Below are 17357 nucleotides of genomic sequence, written 5' to 3'. Positions count from 1 at the left end.
GAAACACACAAGTAATGTCATTTTACCATAATTCTTTTATTGAAAAACAATTGGGCCAGAACAGAGTACAATGCAGTTACAAATGATCACTTCAAGTTCCCAGCACAGATCGACCGGATTAACAGGGATGTTAAATAATTTGTTTACGTCTTATTAAAATCGACTTTGTATTTAAGTATTTTGGCCCTTATATATTGAGAATCTGTTTCCTGGACAGGTCAGTTTACAAAAACTAGACGTGTCAATCCTGTACAACGTAATTCCAGACGGGTGTATGCAAGACAAGGGATGGCCACTACTAAGAAACAAAGTCATACAAAAGAAGAAATGCCTTTGAAATTATCAAAAGAGCCAAGATTCTGGTTTAACCATGTACAGTAAAAAAAAACAGGACAAAGACGATCCACCGATGGGGATGAGACGCGACGCCAGTGACCTATGGGCTCGGTCTAGTCAGAATCACTGTCTCCCTCGCTGTCTGCCTCCTTCACGTCCACGCTGAACTTGTACTCCTGGTCACAGCCCATGTAGGCGTCGCTCATGAAGTACAGCGTGTAGTTGTGGACGCCCATCACCGGCGACACAAAGTCCAGCTTGACCTAGTGAGGATGGAACATAGGAAATACCATTATTGGTACAGTCACAGCACAGACACATGTTCTGCTCACTTCAATCAACCTCGACAGGGGACCACATGTTTCCACACTGGGTTCTTCACTGACCTTTGCTTTCTGCTGGAGCGTGAGCCTCTTGATTGAGATGAGACTGTTGGACTTGGGGTCTCCGATCACCACCCACCAGCCCTCCTCGCGTTTCTGAATCCACACAAACACATGAGGGTTATTCAACAATTAATCATACAACCATACCTATTTGTATCTCGCAGTCAAACAGCAATCCTTCCTTTCAAAAAAAGCTAAAATAAAAACCAAGATGCCCGTATAGTCACTGGAGAAACGTGTGTAATGCCAGCTTTGACCGTGTACTCCTACTCAGACCCTGGCCCTCTGAATACAACTAGACTACACCAGGTGTGGACTCAACCAACGCTCTGGATCCACCTGAACCGTACCTGGGGGAAGAGAGGAGCGATGACGGGTCCAGTGACCTCCTCCTCCCTCTCCAGCTGAACCAGGACCAGAACGGGACCACCGCTGCAAAGGGAAAATACACCATTAATCTACATTCATACATGCATGCATGTTTGCAGCACATAAACATGTTCAACCAGTCAACCAGTCGGAATCCACAACCCACACAGCCTGCTCCTGGTTAATGAGAGTGGTTCTATTCCAACAGTCGTTTATCGGTTACTATGCCAACCACTGCTGCCCGGGCGTACCTCTTGATGTTCTCCTTCTCCACCACCTCGTAGGACAGCTCGATGTTGGGGTAGCGGTTGCAGAAGCGGGCCACGTCCGCCATCTGGGGGTCCGAGAGCTGCAGCAGGCCGCTGCGGTCCTCGTCCTCCATCTCCATGATGTCGAAGATGCTCTCCACGCCCTGGAAAGAGAGGGGGACGGCGGTCAGATCACCGGCTCTTGAACCACACAACAGCTGGGATCGAGAAGTGAAGTACGTTCAGTATGGTCGGAGACGTAAGACGTCGGGGGGGCAAACCTTGTCGGTGCATCTCTTGATGTGCTCGGAGGTGAAGTAGGGCAGCTGCTTGAGGTACGAGTCCTTGGACCACATGGCCTGGGTGACCATCTGGGCCAGCTCCATGGCAGCCAGGGCCGGGCTCAGCCAGCCGTTACTGGACAGCACGTCCACACAGGCCTGGATCAGACGCACCGCCTGCAGTGGAGAGACACACACACACACACACAAAGTTAACCAAAATATAAACGCCAAAGTAAATTAACTGCATTCATACAGCGCTTTTCTAACCAGTGGCCAATCAAAGCGCTTTACAATACTTCCTAACATTCACCCCTTCATGCACACATTCACACACCGACGGCGGTGTCAACCACGTAAGGCGACAGCCAGCTCGTCAGGGGCAGTCAGGGTGAGGTGCCTCGCTCAGGGACACCTCCACACTCTCACGCCAGGAGGAGCCGGTGATCGAACCAGCGACCTTCCGGTTACCAGCCAACCCGCTCTACCTCCTGGGCCTCATGCCGCCCGGAGGATCAGCAGGATTCAATCATCACGGTTCAGTTATACTGGGAGCGTGGGCGAGGGTTTGTTCCTTGCCTTGCTCAGGATGTCCTCGGTGTCTGACTGCAGCTCTGCGCTCAGCTGCATCCTGGACAGATGGGCCTGCAGCAGCAGGTTGGTCTTGACGTGGGGGTCGTTGAACTTGGGGTTGTTCAGTTTGTGGGGCACCTTCTGGGCCAGCTGAAAGGCAGAGCGGGGGATCCATCAGATTCAGTGGGGGACGTTGTCATTCAGGGCAGGCGGTAGTTAACAGATCAGGTTAACAGATCGTTAAACAACGGCACGGAGGGTCCGTGCGGGGAGGCGAGAGGTCCTTACCTGGCGCAGCAGGGTGTCCTCGTGGTGCCTGATTGGAATGTTGTTGTACTCGGCGGCGTTGGAGATGATCTCGATGAGCCCGCGGATCTTCGTCTTGGCGTTCAGAGACATGCTGAACAACTCTGAAACACGCACGAGCGAAAGAAAAACAGCCATCAAACCAGACAGCCAACCAGCTCTTTAGAACGCATTGTTTTCGAATGCATCGTACATTTCTCTTTCCATGTTTAGCGAGTTTCCCCCTCCAGCCTTCTTTGCTTGTGCAAATGCGTGTGCGTGTGCGTGTGCGTTGCATCATGGGACGCCATAGTCATGCCACTACTGACCGATGGTGGTGTAGTTGATGTAGTAGTAGGCGGCGATCATGCCCAGATTGAGCGGTGCCACGTCCACCTCGTCCTCGATGCTGATGCACTTGGACTGCTCCAGGTCGTGGAGCGTGTTCTCCACCAGCTCTGACAGGTGGTCCGACAGGTGACGATGGGACATGCCTGGGGACGCGACGGGGGACAGGGATGAGGACAAAAGTGGCGAGGGTGAACTAAAAACCAAGGCCACCGTAGAGAAGCCCACAGACAGACAGACAGACGGACTCAGAAGCCCTTACAGAGAGGGAGACAGACAGAGGGAGAGCGAGAGACTCAGAAGCCTTTACAGAGAGAGAGAAAGAAAGACTCAGAAGCCCATACAGAGATGGAGGGGGAGACGGAGGGGGAGACCCACCTTGCAGGTTGTAGTAGTTGGGGTTCTGGGTCATGCGGCGGTAGAGGAACGTCCAGGTCAGGTAGTCCACGGCGTCCTGCTTGTTCTCCACCGTCTTGGTGACGATCTCGGCGTTGAAGTGGTCGTGGAGGCAGTGGTCCAGATGGGACTCCACCGGCAGCGGCTCGTACAGGAACTTCTTGAAGAAGTCCTATTGGAGGAGAGAAGGAAAGGGGGGGCGGGACTTGTAGTTTACCCGCCGACGGACATGAAGGGAGAGTTCAATGGAAAGGGGAGGAGGAGGAGGAGGAGGAGGAGGCCTACCTTCTTGGAGCCCTGGCACATGATGACGCAGCGGCCCTCGTCGTCCTGGAGGGGCCGGTTGGCCTTGCCCACCATCTGGAGGACGTCGTAGATGGGGTAGTCCACGTATCTGCACACACAAGCGAGGGAGCGTTTCTTTAACACAGTGACTTTGTGGCGTTGATCGCCTGCAGAGGCCGAGGCAAACCCAGCCAGCCAGCCAGCCAGCCAGCCGGCGGGCATGCAGCCTCGAACAGAGACTTACGCGTGGATCTTGCCGTTGTAGTACTGGGTGTCCATGACGACGACCAGGTGGGCGGCGATGTTGGTGCCCCAGCAGAGAGAGCGGGACGCCACCACCACCTGGACCGCACCTGTTTGGGAGGGAAAGGGGGGGAGGCGGGGAGAGGGGGAGTGAGAGGCGGTGGTCAGGGACATGGGAGCACCGAAGCTGTAGCAGTAGTAGTAGTACTACTAGCAGTGGTATGTGTGTAGCATGTACTTAATTGTGTTGTGCATGCATGTTGTGTAGCATGTACTTAGTTGTGTAGCATCTGCAGTAGCTAGCTATCACTGCTGGATACGGGGAATGGGGTCGGCCTGGCGATTGTTAGTGCTTGCACTTGGTTCTATGAACATCTTTACTGTACCGACGGTGATATATTCACCGTCTGTATCACTTCTTGAAAATGACAAATGTACTTATTGTAAGTCGCTTTGGATAAAAGCTTCTGCTAAATGCCCTAAATGTAAATGTACATGTAGTATCGAAGTAGCAGCAGTAATAGTATAGAAGTAGAAGTAGCAGCCGTAATAGTACAGCAAAGCAGTATAGCAGTAGTATAGAAGTAGTAGCAGGAGGAGTAGCAGTATAGAAGTAGTAGTAGCATTATCAGTAGTAGTAGTAGCATTATCAGTAGTAGTAGTAGCAGTAGTATAGTAATAGCAGTAGTAGGGTTGGAGAGAGCCAGGAGATCACCCACCAGAGTTGAAGAGCTGCTCCACGATGCGGCGCTCTCCGGTGGACAGGCCCTCGTGCAGGTAGCCCACGCCGTTGGCCAGCGTCTCCTTCAGGGTGGCGTCGTTGACCTTCTCCAGGAAGGGCGCCAGGTCCTTCTCCGCGCAGTGCAGGAACCTGGAGGAGGGACGTCCCGAGACGTAGGGGGTTAACATTCATATATAGTCCTTTTCCGTCGGTTGCTTATTGAAAGTGCAGGTAAACCCCAGATCACCCGTTCTGTTGGCGTCTCACAGTATGGGTGAATGTTTCTGTGTTTCTTTTTTTTAATTAAATAAATTGTGTGAAGTTAATAGTGGGGAAATTCTCTGTAAAACCAAGTCTGCTTCTTCTGGCTAAAAACACTTTCCCCCAGTACTAGAATTTCCATTGGCTGCACACCCCTGTTCGAGCTAGTGTGGTATCGTGACGTTTGACGGAGTCCTTCAGGCTTGGTCCTCTGGAACCTGAAGCGTCTTTTTCTAAAACCTTTACGACGGCTCACATCCCATCCACAACCATAACCCGTGGGCAGAAGTTCTCTTGCTGAAACCGGGGTTTACGTACCCCTTAAAAACAGTTCCTATCCTCAGACATTTCAGACAACAACATCGGAGCACGTCCGTCCCCGGACTGACCTCTGGGGGACGACGTCGGCCGCGCAGAAGGTCAGGATGTCGATGGCGGTGAGGCGCGTCTGTCGTCGTGACGGGACAAACACCAGCGCCGGCTTGGTGGGGGAGTGCTTCATGATGGCGTGGTACACCGGCTTGGCCATGGACAGCAGGCGCGTCTGGGTGTGGCTCACGTTGAAGCCCTGCCAGGAGGAGGAAAACATTAAAAAACCACAGACTCCAGATCCTCCTCCTCTGTGGGGTCGGGGGTTGGAAGACGTTTCTCTGTTGTTGGGGTGTTTTTCGGGGGGGGGGGCCGTACCTGAATGTGAAGCTCCAGGGGGACGGGCCTGACGTTGGGGTGGAAGTTGAAGGTGGCCGTGGTGCTGCAGCCCAGCCAGTGAGCCACGTCTTTGGCGTTGGACAGGGAGGAGCTGAGGGCCACGATGCGGATGGGCCGCTCAATCTGGGAGGAGATGTAGCGCATCCTGGAGCAGATGACCTCCAACACGGGCTGGTGGGGAGAGAACACTGTGCGTTAGAGACTCCTCCTACTACAGCCAAGTCCTACAAAAGACCATGGCCGTACACGCCTACTACTACTGCTGCTGCTGCTGCTGTAACCAATGGGATGGGATGTTTATCTCACCCCGTTCTCCCCTCCAATCAGATGGGTCTCGTCCACGATGAAGAGGCTGACGTTCTGGACGTTCTTCCTCTGCTTCCAGCGGCGGGACAGGATGTCCCACTTGTCGGGGGTGCTGACGATGATGTCACCCTTCCCCAGGAGCTTCAGGTCTGTGCTGGTCTCGCCGGTCAGCAGCACCACCTTCTTGTTCAGGAGGTCCATGAACTTCTGGTGCCAGTCCAGGAAGACCTAAAAAGGAAGGAGGGCAGGGAATTTAGTAGGTTTTCTTTCCTAATTTTGTTTTCCACGCTGGGTCTCTTCTGATAGTCACATGTACAGCAATGTTGAAGACTGACTCACTCACTCACTTGTATAGCCTCCCCCCCAGCACCCCACACCCCTTACACACTTATTGTATGTTGTACGTCCTGGCACTTAAAAATACTACTTAGCATCGTTTAGCATCTTATCCTAGCTATATTTGTTGTATACTGGGAATGGGTTGCGATTGTTAGTACTTGGCACTATGAACATCCTTACTGTACCGACAGTGATATATTGATAATTTTAAGTTGCTTTGGACAAAAGAGCCTGCTAAATGCCAAGTACCTGCTCGGCCAGGGCCTCCATGGGGGTGATGTACACGCAGCGGCCCTCGGCGTTGTGCAGCAGCATCCTCAGAATGGCAAACTCAGCGCAGATGGTCTTCCCACTGCCGGTGGGGGCACCCACAAACACGTTGTCGTCGCTGTTGTACACGGCGTTGAACACTAGGGGGAAACGCATCGGGGGTTACAGATGAATAAATGGCAGTAAACCATGTGAAGTGAAATAATAATAAAACAATGTTTTAATCATGAATGAAATAAAAAATTATGTTGAAAATAATCCAGCATTATAATCCAGCAAACCCAGCATTAGGCTAGCTGCGAAGGCACCAATTTAAATCCAAAGTACTACAGTGAAAACACAAAACGTCTTTCCAAGATCACACCACATGCCAAGACAGGCATCTCTGAACTTAAAGGGTTAGCGAAGAGATAAGGACGCGTCCTGCGGGCGTCGCGGGGCCTTACCCTGGGTCTGGATGGGGTTGAAGAAGGGGAACTTGTTCTGGTACAGGGTCTCGAAGGCAGAGTTCCTGAGGGCCGTGACGGGCAGCGGCTGCAGGTCCAGCAGCTCTGTGGGCGGGGGGTACTTCTCCGGGAGGATCAGGTGACGGAACGACACCGGGAGCTGCGTCTCGCAGGCTGGCAGGAGGGGGGGGGCAAAGGAGCGCGGTGAGACATGGGGGGTGTACGAGTGACCGTGGAGCTCAGTGGCCGCTCAGAGCTCTTTACAATACTGCCTCACATTCACCCATTCATGCACAAATTTACACACCGACGGCGGTGTCAACCACGCAGGGCGACAGCCAGCTCGTCGGGAGCAGATAGGGTTAAGGTGCCTCGCTCAGGGACACCACGACTCTCAGCTATAGGAGGCGCCGGGGATCGAACCAGCAACCATTCCGGCTAACCAGCCAACCCACTCTACCTCCTGAGCCACATGCCGCCCTGTCGTAGTTCCCAAGGCGTTACACGTCGGGCGAGCACCCAGTGGGACTTACAGAGCCAGTGGTCCGAGGCCACGCGGATGAAGTACTGCGGCGGCAGCGGCTCGAACACGGGCACGAAGAAGGTGACCAGGTGCTCGTCCTGCGCGTACTTGGCCTTGAGCAGGAAGTACTCGTGGTGGAGGATGACCTCGCTGTCCACGTCCTCCACCAGGATCCAGAAGGCCTCGGAGGAGCCGTGGATCTGCAAAAGGGAGCCGCGGATTTGTGTGGGCGTTTAGCAGACGCTTTTATCCAAAGCGACTCATAATTATGAATTATTGCAGGGCCACCGGGGTGTCACTGACCTTGTCGTCCCACTGGAAGTCGGGGGTGATGGTGAGCTCCACTTTGAGGGTGGAGCGTGTGATGGGCTGCAGGTGGACGGCCAGGTCCAGTTTGGGGAACTGGTGGACGTACTTGTGGATGGTCTTCCCCATCTTGGGCATGCGGATCAGCTCACCTGGACGAGGAAAATGACACGTTGCATTGAGTTTCGAAGTTCGAAGTACGAAGCATTCATATAGAAAGAATACTCCTTCGTTCTTAATTGATATTGGTGCAAGTATCAATTGGTTAGAATAATAAGGAGCCAATTCTAGTCACCGATCTCGTTGTGGTTCAGGTCATAGAGGCGCTCGAAGGGGAAGTTCTTCTTCTCGATCTTTTTGATCACTTCCTCCGGCAGCTTCCTGAACTGACGCAGCGGGGACATGGACTGCCACCTAGAGGAGAAACCACAAACGTTGGTGAGGAATCACATCGAATTAGCTTGGTATTAGATTGGTATAAAGTACCACATTAGGCAAAAGGACGGCGGCGGGCGGACTCACATCCTCTTGTCGATCATCTTGCAGAGGTTCATGGTCTTGTCTGTGAGCTGCGCCCAGCCCCTGCTCAGCACGATCTCAAAGATGGCGCGCATCAGACGTCCGGCACTCTGGTGGACACACACACACACACACACACGTTTGGATTAGAAAGGTCACAACAACGGTAAAGTGAACCGTGTTGAAGAGAATGCAGCGTCTGGAGGCCAGGGCTCACCTGCGTGACGTACACCATGTCGGCCATGAGAGCGAAGCCCTCCAGTTTGAGCTGGGAGATGTAGGCCTGCAGCAGAACGTTGATCTGGGAACACCACACAACGGATAGCTATTAATAACAAACACCTGAAGCTAACCACTGTAAAAAAAACACGGAGTTGTTTCAATATCCCAATTGCATATTTAAAATAAAAAAATCTCTGGTCCTATTATACTAATAAACGGCAGGTGGTTCAAGCTATTTCTTGCAAATATGTTTACAGAGAAATCAGGATGACAAATATGAGGCAATATGTTTAACGAGTGATATGTTGCCTCCATCATTCAAAAATAGTTAGTTAGACCTGTACCTTAGCGCTGGGTTCTTCAATGCTCTCCTTGACTGGAATGGGAACCCTTTCCAGTAGCTTCTGGAGCTCCAACTTCTCTTCCTAAAGAAAGACATACAAAACAGCATTGCTCAGTTTGTGGACGACGTAACAGAGGGGGGCTGGGTCTCGATACACCTGGCTCCTTGGTAAACCGTACAGGGCTGGGTCGGGTTGGTTCTAAATGAGCCTGGCTCCATGGTCCAGTGTGATGCTTACCTCTCTCACGGTGATGTTCCTGAACTCGGAGGACAGGGAGAAGACGCGGAAGAGCTCGATCTCGCTCAGCGTGGGCTTCAGCAGCTGGTTGTAGGTCTGGATGGAGTCGTGCGTGATGTAGAAGTGGCTGGCGATGCGGCCCAGGTCTGTCACCTGTAGGAGGAGGGGTGAGATGGTATCGTTAAGACATTGAAGAATGCTCAGCAACGGTGTCTGTAAAAGACATATTTAGTAAATGTCTAATTTGCATATTTTGAGTTATTCTTTTGTATTGTATATAATTATTAAGAGTGCATGGGCCCAAAGGGCTTCCGTAGAGTCATGACGTCAGAAGACGTCATGCTTGAGAAAACAGAGCCTACGTAGCATTTAAAATGGGGCGTTTTCAGGTGGAAAATGTTTTTTCAAAAATGCTTGCATAGATTTTACACTGTGGGGTTTTAGTTCAATAAAACAAAAAGACACCTTAAACCTAATTAGAATTTTAACCAACCTAAGCCAATGACTACAGCCAATGGTTTCTTGATGAAGTCTCCAAAACATAAATAAATAATCGAACGGCCTTCAAACAACTCATCCGTATCAGCCGTACCTGGAAGTTTCCGGAGCGCTTGTCGTACTTGACCAGGCTGTTCTTGTCCAGCACGTTGGCGGCCGTGTGGATGAGGTCCATGCGGCGGCGCTCCAGCAGGGGGTCGGCGCTGCGGTCATCGTGGGAGACGCCGTAGAGCGTGGGGTTGCGCAGCATGCGCACGTACAGGTAGGTGTAGCCCAGCCAGTTGACCGCGTCCTGAGGGAGGAGAGGGGGAACGACGTGTGAAAACGACAGCTGGCTTCAGTTCATTATGTCCCCATCTACAATGTTATGAAGTTATTCAGCAGATGCTTTCATCCAAAGCCACTTACTGAATTAATCATGAATGGTACTCGTAATAAAGTGTAGTAATGAGTAAGTGAGAGAAGCGAGTGAATGAGTGAGTGACAGAGTGAGTGAGTGACAGAGTGAGTGAGTGTTCGACACAGTGAGAGTGAGCGACAGAGTGAGTGAGTAGGTGCAGAGTGAGTCAGTGACAGAGTGAGTGTGGTGGGTCACCTTGACGTTCTGCACGTTGCCCAGCACAATCTCTGCGTTGAGCATGTCGGCCAGCTTGGCCACCATCTGGCTCTCGATGGGCAGCTGCTGGTTGAGCAGGGACAGGTAGTACTGGAGCTCGCCGTGGGACGTGATCAGGATGCCCTCGCCCTTGGTGTCGTACTGGGGACGGCCGGCACGACCCAGCATCTGAACCACAGCGAACACACACACACACACACATCAGCGCCGGGGGCCCATGCACTGTGGCTCTGCCGCGTCAGGCAGCGTTCATCAACAGACAAATATAGACTTTGAATGCTGCTCGTTCACCCAGGTTCGATTTGTGTTCACACTGCAGTATGTGAAAGAGCAAACTACATCCTAATTTGCTTAGAAAAAAGTTGGTCAGGAGTCGCTTGATTGCCTTCGAAACAAACACGGATAAACAAACATTTATCCAATCGCTCTTGCAATCTTAAGAAACAAACCGAAAATCGAAATCAAACTGATTAGCTGCGTGGAAGTCAAATTAAAGTCCTCCCCTAAAGCATACCCTACTGCAGGTCCCTTTGAAGCGGACCAAGACGGACCACCCCAAACGACCCGTACACTCAGAGGAGAAACGCTCTCAACAGACCGAGCAGCTCCGGTGAGACCCCCCCCCCCCCCTCAGGGTGTCCCCATCCCACCCACCTGCAGGATGTCCAGGGCCCCCAGCTCCGTCCAGCGGCCCTTCTCCGGGCTGTACACCTGGGTGCCCTTGATGATGACGGTGTGGGCGGGCAGGTTGACACCCCAGGCCAGCGTGGCCGTGGACACCAGCACCTGGATGTGCTTGTCGGCGAACAGGTCCTCCGTCAGGGTACGGTCCACGCGCGTCATGCCGGCGTGGTGGATGGCGAAGCCGTAGGGCAGCAGGTCCTTCAGCTCCAGGTTCTGGGAGAGCAGAGATTTAGCAACGTCATTGCTATTAATACTACTTTCAATACTGCAATAGGTACTAGGCTATACCAGTAGGTACTTCCAAAATGATGTCCTCGTCTAGGACAGCATCGAGTAGCTAAGTGTCAGGTGAGATTCTTTGATAGATTTATTATTTTGTTTACATTTAGTTTTCTTTAGAACTATAGATCATAGCATACTAGTAACGGTCCCTTTACAGTGAACATGATGGTTTTTATTTTTTCCCATGTCAATGAAATAATGGGGCTGAATGGTAACTGTACAAAAAGTAAGTGTTCAGGTGGACTCAAGGATGGTTCTTAGTTGATTTCCAATTTTAAAAAAAAATAGAAATACATTTGCATAAAGCAGGCATATATTGTCCACTCCAATGTTAAGAGAATTCAAAAACTTAAAATTGCCCTTTACGGCCTATTTGGAACAGAAATTTGTTTTTGTGATTAAATATTGACAGCCCTAATAGATCTATATATCGATCCATAGATCTATCCATCTATATATATGTGGCTTTTTATAACATAAGAGTGTGCATTTGTATCACAACAGCTTGGGGTGGGGGGGGGGCTTACCTTGCACTGCTCGGCCTCAGTCCTGAGCACCTCGGTGGAGGCTGAGCCCTCCCTGAGGAACAGGCCCAGGGTGTCCTTCTCCAGACACATGTCCCTGATGGCACGCGCCGTCTTACCCGTCTCCTTACGGGAGTGGACGAACACCAGCACCTGTGGGAGGACAGGGACGAGGGTATTGGAGGAAGCTCAGATGGTGCGGGCGGGGTGGAGCAGGCAATGCCTGTTCTGCATCACTGGCGTGGCAATAACGTGTGCTTCTACAAAGTGTGAGTGTCCTACGTTTATTTTGTCTAGTGCCTCAGCATGCATAGAAGAGATAACTTAAATGATGCTGTAACAATAACATGTAATACAAAATTGATTTACCAATGTTTAATGTCATTTACAATACACGTGTCGACAGTAGGACAGTAAGAGCTAAGAAAATATTTGTAGATTTTTCACAAAATAACAATAATAACGGTATGTCCTGAGGTCTTTTGCGATGAGGTCACCCACCTGGTTTTTCCCGGCGTGCTCCATGATCTTCTCGTAGACGATCTCATTCATGATCTGGAAGCGCTTGATGGCCTTCTTCTCCGTGATGCCCACGTAGGTCTGCTCCAGGGGCACGGGGCGGAAGCTAGCGGAGACACACCCGCATGGCGTTATTAACCACTCACAATGATGCATGTGAGCTCTGCTGTGCGACACCCAAAGACTCTTCTCAAAGGTTATATATATATTAAAAAAACAGTAATTATAAAACGACACGCTCATTAGTGATATATATAAAACACCCTAACTACACAGCACTCACTACGAGGCTAGTTAGTTTAGTATATATAAAAACAAACTACAACACACACACGCTATGGGGCCAAGTTAGTGTGAGATATATATATATATATATATATATATATTAAACACTCCACACACGCTTTTGGGCCAAGTTAGTGTGATATATATATATACATATATATAAAAACACACACGCTATGGGGCCAAGTTAGTGTGATATATATATATATATATACATATATATATATATATATATATATATATAAACACACACGCTATGGGGCCAAGTTAGTGTGATATATATCAAAAACACACAACGCGCGCTAAGGGACCCACCTGTTGTCGAAGTAGAAGAGGCCCTTGGCGGGGTCCACGCGCAGGCAGGTGGCCACGTCCTCGTAGTTGGGCAGCGTGGCGCTGAGGCCGATCAGACGCACGTCCTCCTGGGTCAGCTCCACGTTGCGGATGGTCCGGGCCACCAGGGACTCCAGCACCGGCCCGCGGTCGTCGTGCAGCAGGTGGATTTCATCCTGAGGGAGAGCGTGGTGGCGGGGGGGGGGGGTCACGTATTGAGGGCCGGGTTGGCAGTATGTGTCACATCAACATATACCGGGGGTGTAGCGATTTGTCACAATCCTCTACTCGATTTTGAGGTCATGGTTACATTCTAGACGCCCACATCGCTGTGAGGCGATGGCCTTGTTTTATTAAGCTCGTAAATAATGACACAACTCTTTGGACATTCTGTCATTTTCTGTACGTTCTACTGTTTGACTTGCTTTGCTGACTTAATGCAGACATTTTAAGTGGAGCCCTGGTAAAAGTCACAAACAGAATTTAAGTTAGACCCCCGATATATACATTATGAATGGAATAAAGGTTATTTTGTGGAGGGGGGGGGGGGGGGGGGGACTTACGATGATGATGAGCCGCACGAGCTGGGTGTAGGTGCGCTCGCCTCCCTTGCGCGTGATGATGTCCCACTTCTCTGGGGTGCAGACGATGATCTGCGTGGCGTTGATCTCCTCCTTGCACAGCTGGTGGTCTCCGGTCAGCTCAGAGACCGTGATGCCGTAGCTGGCCAAGCGCTGAAAGAGGACATGGACGAGGGGGGATGGTCGTGAAAATATAAACGGACACGTTATGTCCACATGTCCAATGGGCTTTTAACGCATGTATGGACAGGAGAGAGAGACAGGAACGGGGGTTGGGAGAGCAGGAATGACATGTAGCTTAAGACCACAGATCTGAATTGAACCTGGGTTGCTACAAGGAATATCTCCTTCTTGGTGAGCTAGTGGTTTAAGCCACCAAGCCACTAATGCTATCCCCATTATAAATGATATACAGACAAACACAACAAAAAAATCCAAATCCAAATGGAGGGACTCACCTTGCTGAAGCTCCCCACCATCTCCTGTACCAGGGAGCGCATGGGAGCGATGTAGATGATCTTAAAGTCGTCCACGTTGATGGTCCCGTCCAGGTTGATATGCTTTCCAATCTCCCTGAGCATGGCCATCAGAGCCACGTTGGTTTTACCCGCACCCTGTATGCACACAGCAAGAGGCCGTTATCGACGTGCTACTTGAACGCCAGGCGATTAGCTGAGCGGCCCTTTCAGCAGAAGGAGAAGAGTATCTAGACAAAGCACGGTGGACTCACTGTGGGGGCGCACACCAGCAGGTTCTCGTCCGTCTCCATGGAGGTCTTGAAGAGCTTGCTTTGGATGCGGTTCAGTGTCTTGAACCCTTCGAATCCGGCCTGAGCGTACTTCGGAAGTTTGTCAATGCTGAGAAGCACCTGGGAACACACGGTAGGCGTTGAGTCACAGATGTTTAGCTCAGGGCAGCATTAGCTCAGGAGGTAGAGCGGGTTGGCTGGTAACCGCAAGGTTACTTCTTCCTCCTAGCTGAGTGTCGTGGTGTCCCTGAGCGAGACGCCTCAACCTAACTGCTCCTGATGAGCTGGCTGTCGCCCTGCGTGGTTGACTCCGCCATCGGTGTGTGAATGTGTGCATGAATGGGTGAATGTCAGACAACACTGTGAAGCGCTTTGGATAAAAGAGCTATTTAAATGAGGACCATTTATGTTTGATTTCCATCCCGGGCGGTGCGATGACATTCTCTCCCCCGTCTCGAACGCGTACCTCATCGTCGGCAAAGGGCTTGGGTTTGAGGGCGGGCACGTGGACCTCCTCGTAGCCCTTGCGCTGCTTGCGGAAGGAGCCGTCTGGCAGCTGGCACCTTTTGTTGGCCATGAAGTGGCTGCCCTGGGTGAAGGCCAGGTCCTCCAGATCCAACAGCTGCCGGGGAGTCATCGACTACAGGGCAGAACCACCAATCATAATCACATGCTATGCATTGCACTCAGAACCGATACTTCAACGGCTGCAGGGACAGAAACCCAAACCTCCACCCCCCCTCACAGAATTCTCGGAATAAAACCCTTGTGTGGCAGATCACTCACTTCTCCGTGGTCAATGTCCATGGATTCCAAATCGTCCACCCGGGACTTTCTGACCCTCTCGCGGCGAGATCTCTCCTCCTGAAACACAGCGTTCATTTAATATCCACAGCAGGTTTCCATTGAGTCCACAGACGGCGGCGGCTAAGTAGCTAAACGCCCAGGGGCGACTTACCCGAATGATGTCCTCCTTCTCGGTCTCCTGCAGCTGGTAGAGGATCTTGGACAGCTCCTGGTCCGCCTCCATCTTCCCTGTGATGCGCTCCTTCTCCGCCTCGCTCTGGGCGCTCGCCAACATGGTGCAGTACTGGACTGTGGGTCGGGACCAGAGATTAAATCAACCTTGATTCCGCAAAAAGATGTAAACATAACAGGCTATGAACCTAAGAGGACCTACTCATGCGGCGATGCTGTCGCAGGATCTTGATGAAGTCAAACGTGTTGAAACCCAACAGGAGCACCAGCTGGTTCTCGCACTCCCTGTCGTCACTGGCGGTCTGCAGGACACACGGAACAATACAGGAACCATCAGAATGAGTCAAGGAGAGAACAATCAAGGCACGGGCCCTCAGCATTACTTTAAACGAGTATAGAGAAAATCAAAACAGACGAACCTTGAGGATGTCCAGGACCTCGTCCGCTTTCTTTTGGGAGACGATGGCGTCGTCGTAGAAACGGCTGAGCTGCCGCTGGAGCCAGAAGGCGTCGATGTCGCGGGGATGCAGGTCCTTCTTCTTGGCCGTCATCACGTCACCCGTGACACCGAGCTGAAGAACGGAATTTAAGGAAACGTTTTCGGTTAAGTAGCGGGTACGTTTGGAACAGGGGTCACTGCCATCACGCCTCACGGATCAGAGAACAGCAGAGCGGTCTTACGTTGGCGGAGAGGGTGCAGCCCACGTTAGCCTCTTCTCCTTCGCTGTCCTCGTCCGAGTGCTCGTCCCGCACCTCTCCGAACTGGTCCTCGTCTCCTTCCTGAGGAGATCATTGGAAAAAAAGAGGCTGGATCAGAGACCTGAACAACAAATACTTCTTGAGAGCTCAAAACTCTTAAAAGCCGAGCTGTGATTCTTCTGGAAGATCCTTTAAAAGCTCACCTCCTCGTCGGACTCAAACTGGACGTTCACGCCGTACGTCTCGTCGATGTTGTCATCTGAAGAGAGGAACGACATATAGACAAATCAGTGCAACGCTCACAACAAAAAAAAACAGCTCAAAAAGTGTGGCTTCATTGAAGAGCGCCCTTACCCATGTTCTGCAGCTCCTTGTCGCCCCCGTAGTCGGAGATCTTCTTGCCCAGGTTGACCAGCACGTGGTAGCGCGTGTCGTCGGCCGGCCCCAGAAGCTGCTCCACCTCCCGCCGCCGCTCCTTGTCCCGCATCTTATCGTTCTTCAGCACCGCCAGCACTTCGTCGGCCGCTCCGCACAGAATGTCACGTGGCTGGACGCCACAGGCACCGAAATGAGTGTGTCAAATGGATGAGCAGAAATCGCAGTCTGTCGATCATGAGTGCGTGATGATGATGATGATGATGGTGGCAGTGTAGGTGCATTGCGTACCTGATCGCCCAGTGCAGCCTGGATGAAGCTGAGCAGGACCTCGTACGTCTCTCTGGTTTCTTTGGTTTTGGGCTTGTACACGATGCCCACCATCTCATCAATGCCCTCAGAGAGGAGGGTGAAGCCCTTCATTTTGTTGATGTCGTGTCTGTCCTCGTCTCTCTTTCGCCTCCTGCAAATTTGACGGGATGGATGAATGGATGAATAAGTCATCCGACCTCACAGACAGACGTGCAAAGCTACAAAACTCTGATAGTGTCAAAGAGTAGTACACAGAACAGATGAAGACATGGCACTGACTTTGCACGCCTCTCCTCCAGCATCTGAGGTTTGGTCCTTTGCGACTTGTCGCCCATCTTGGTGCCCTCCAGCTTCCCCACCAGGGACAGAACCTCTCCGGTGGGTTCATCTCGCCGGGTGCGGTCGATCAGCGAGCGATCCGCTTGCAACACCAAGTTGGAGTTCTGGAGGGATCGCGTAAGGAGAGGTTAAGAGCGCTCACCGGCTCCTGCTCACCCCGGTGAAACCAAAAACAATATTTTTTTATACACACACCTATGCGCATGCGTCAGAAAAAACACAAAGTATTACATATATCGCGGCATAAAGATCCGAAAGTAGTGTTTAAAGCCTCTTACCGCTTTGTACTCATACTGCAGGCTACGTGCGGTCACATCCGCCATGGTGGAGCTGTTTAGCTAGCGGTGGCTAAGCTAAGTGCTACGTTGCCGCACTTTTGAACCAATACAATCCCAAAGTAGACACAGAGTTATGTTTACTCTGTCTGGCTCATACGAAGACGAGGTGCATCCGTGGTTTTTTATTGCTTTAGCATGCGATATCGGTTAAAAGGTGCAGTCAATGGAAATGCGTTCTCCATACGTTAGGAGTGCAGCACACGGACGCACGGTGCAACAACAATATTCAGCCGTCTTTTCCGGTTCCGGTGCCCAAGAGAACACAAGGACGGGCTAAATAGGTCGTAGGAAAAT

The 17357-nt window shown here is 51.4% G+C and overlaps 1 protein-coding gene across 1 annotated transcript; it reads right to left on the bottom strand.

Moving 5' to 3' along the window:
- Positions 1–17: 17 nt before the first annotated feature.
- On the bottom strand, positions 18–17264 carry snrnp200 (small nuclear ribonucleoprotein 200 (U5)). Its single transcript, XM_084468451.1, has 44 exons — positions 17004–17264; positions 16666–16829; positions 16366–16537; positions 16054–16246; positions 15903–15958; positions 15682–15780; positions 15420–15572; positions 15203–15302; positions 14981–15117; positions 14809–14886; positions 14489–14662; positions 14005–14142; positions 13733–13888; positions 13257–13427; positions 12676–12869; positions 12058–12181; positions 11560–11709; positions 10721–10963; positions 10046–10234; positions 9545–9742; positions 8953–9105; positions 8716–8796; positions 8367–8450; positions 8153–8259; positions 7926–8044; positions 7628–7782; positions 7335–7524; positions 6802–6975; positions 6335–6495; positions 5747–5974; positions 5420–5611; positions 5122–5300; positions 4470–4621; positions 3752–3860; positions 3508–3616; positions 3205–3394; positions 2808–2972; positions 2482–2603; positions 2200–2343; positions 1621–1797; positions 1343–1503; positions 1073–1154; positions 723–815; positions 18–599 (listed from the first exon to the last, which is right to left on the bottom strand). The coding sequence occupies exons 1-44, from the start codon at positions 17046–17048 to the stop codon at positions 450–452; spliced, it is 6411 nt and encodes a 2136-aa protein (XP_084324577.1). The 5' UTR covers positions 17049–17264; the 3' UTR covers positions 18–449.
- Between the last annotated feature and the right edge of the window lie 93 nt (positions 17265–17357).

The sequence above is a fragment of the Micromesistius poutassou genome (assembly GCF_964030765.1).
Source record: "Micromesistius poutassou genome assembly, chromosome: 5".
In the NCBI taxonomy this organism is placed as follows: Eukaryota; Metazoa; Chordata; class Actinopteri; order Gadiformes; family Gadidae; genus Micromesistius; species Micromesistius poutassou.
The sequence above is the reverse complement of the archived record's forward strand: the minus strand, read 5'-3'. Positions and strand labels throughout refer to the sequence as shown.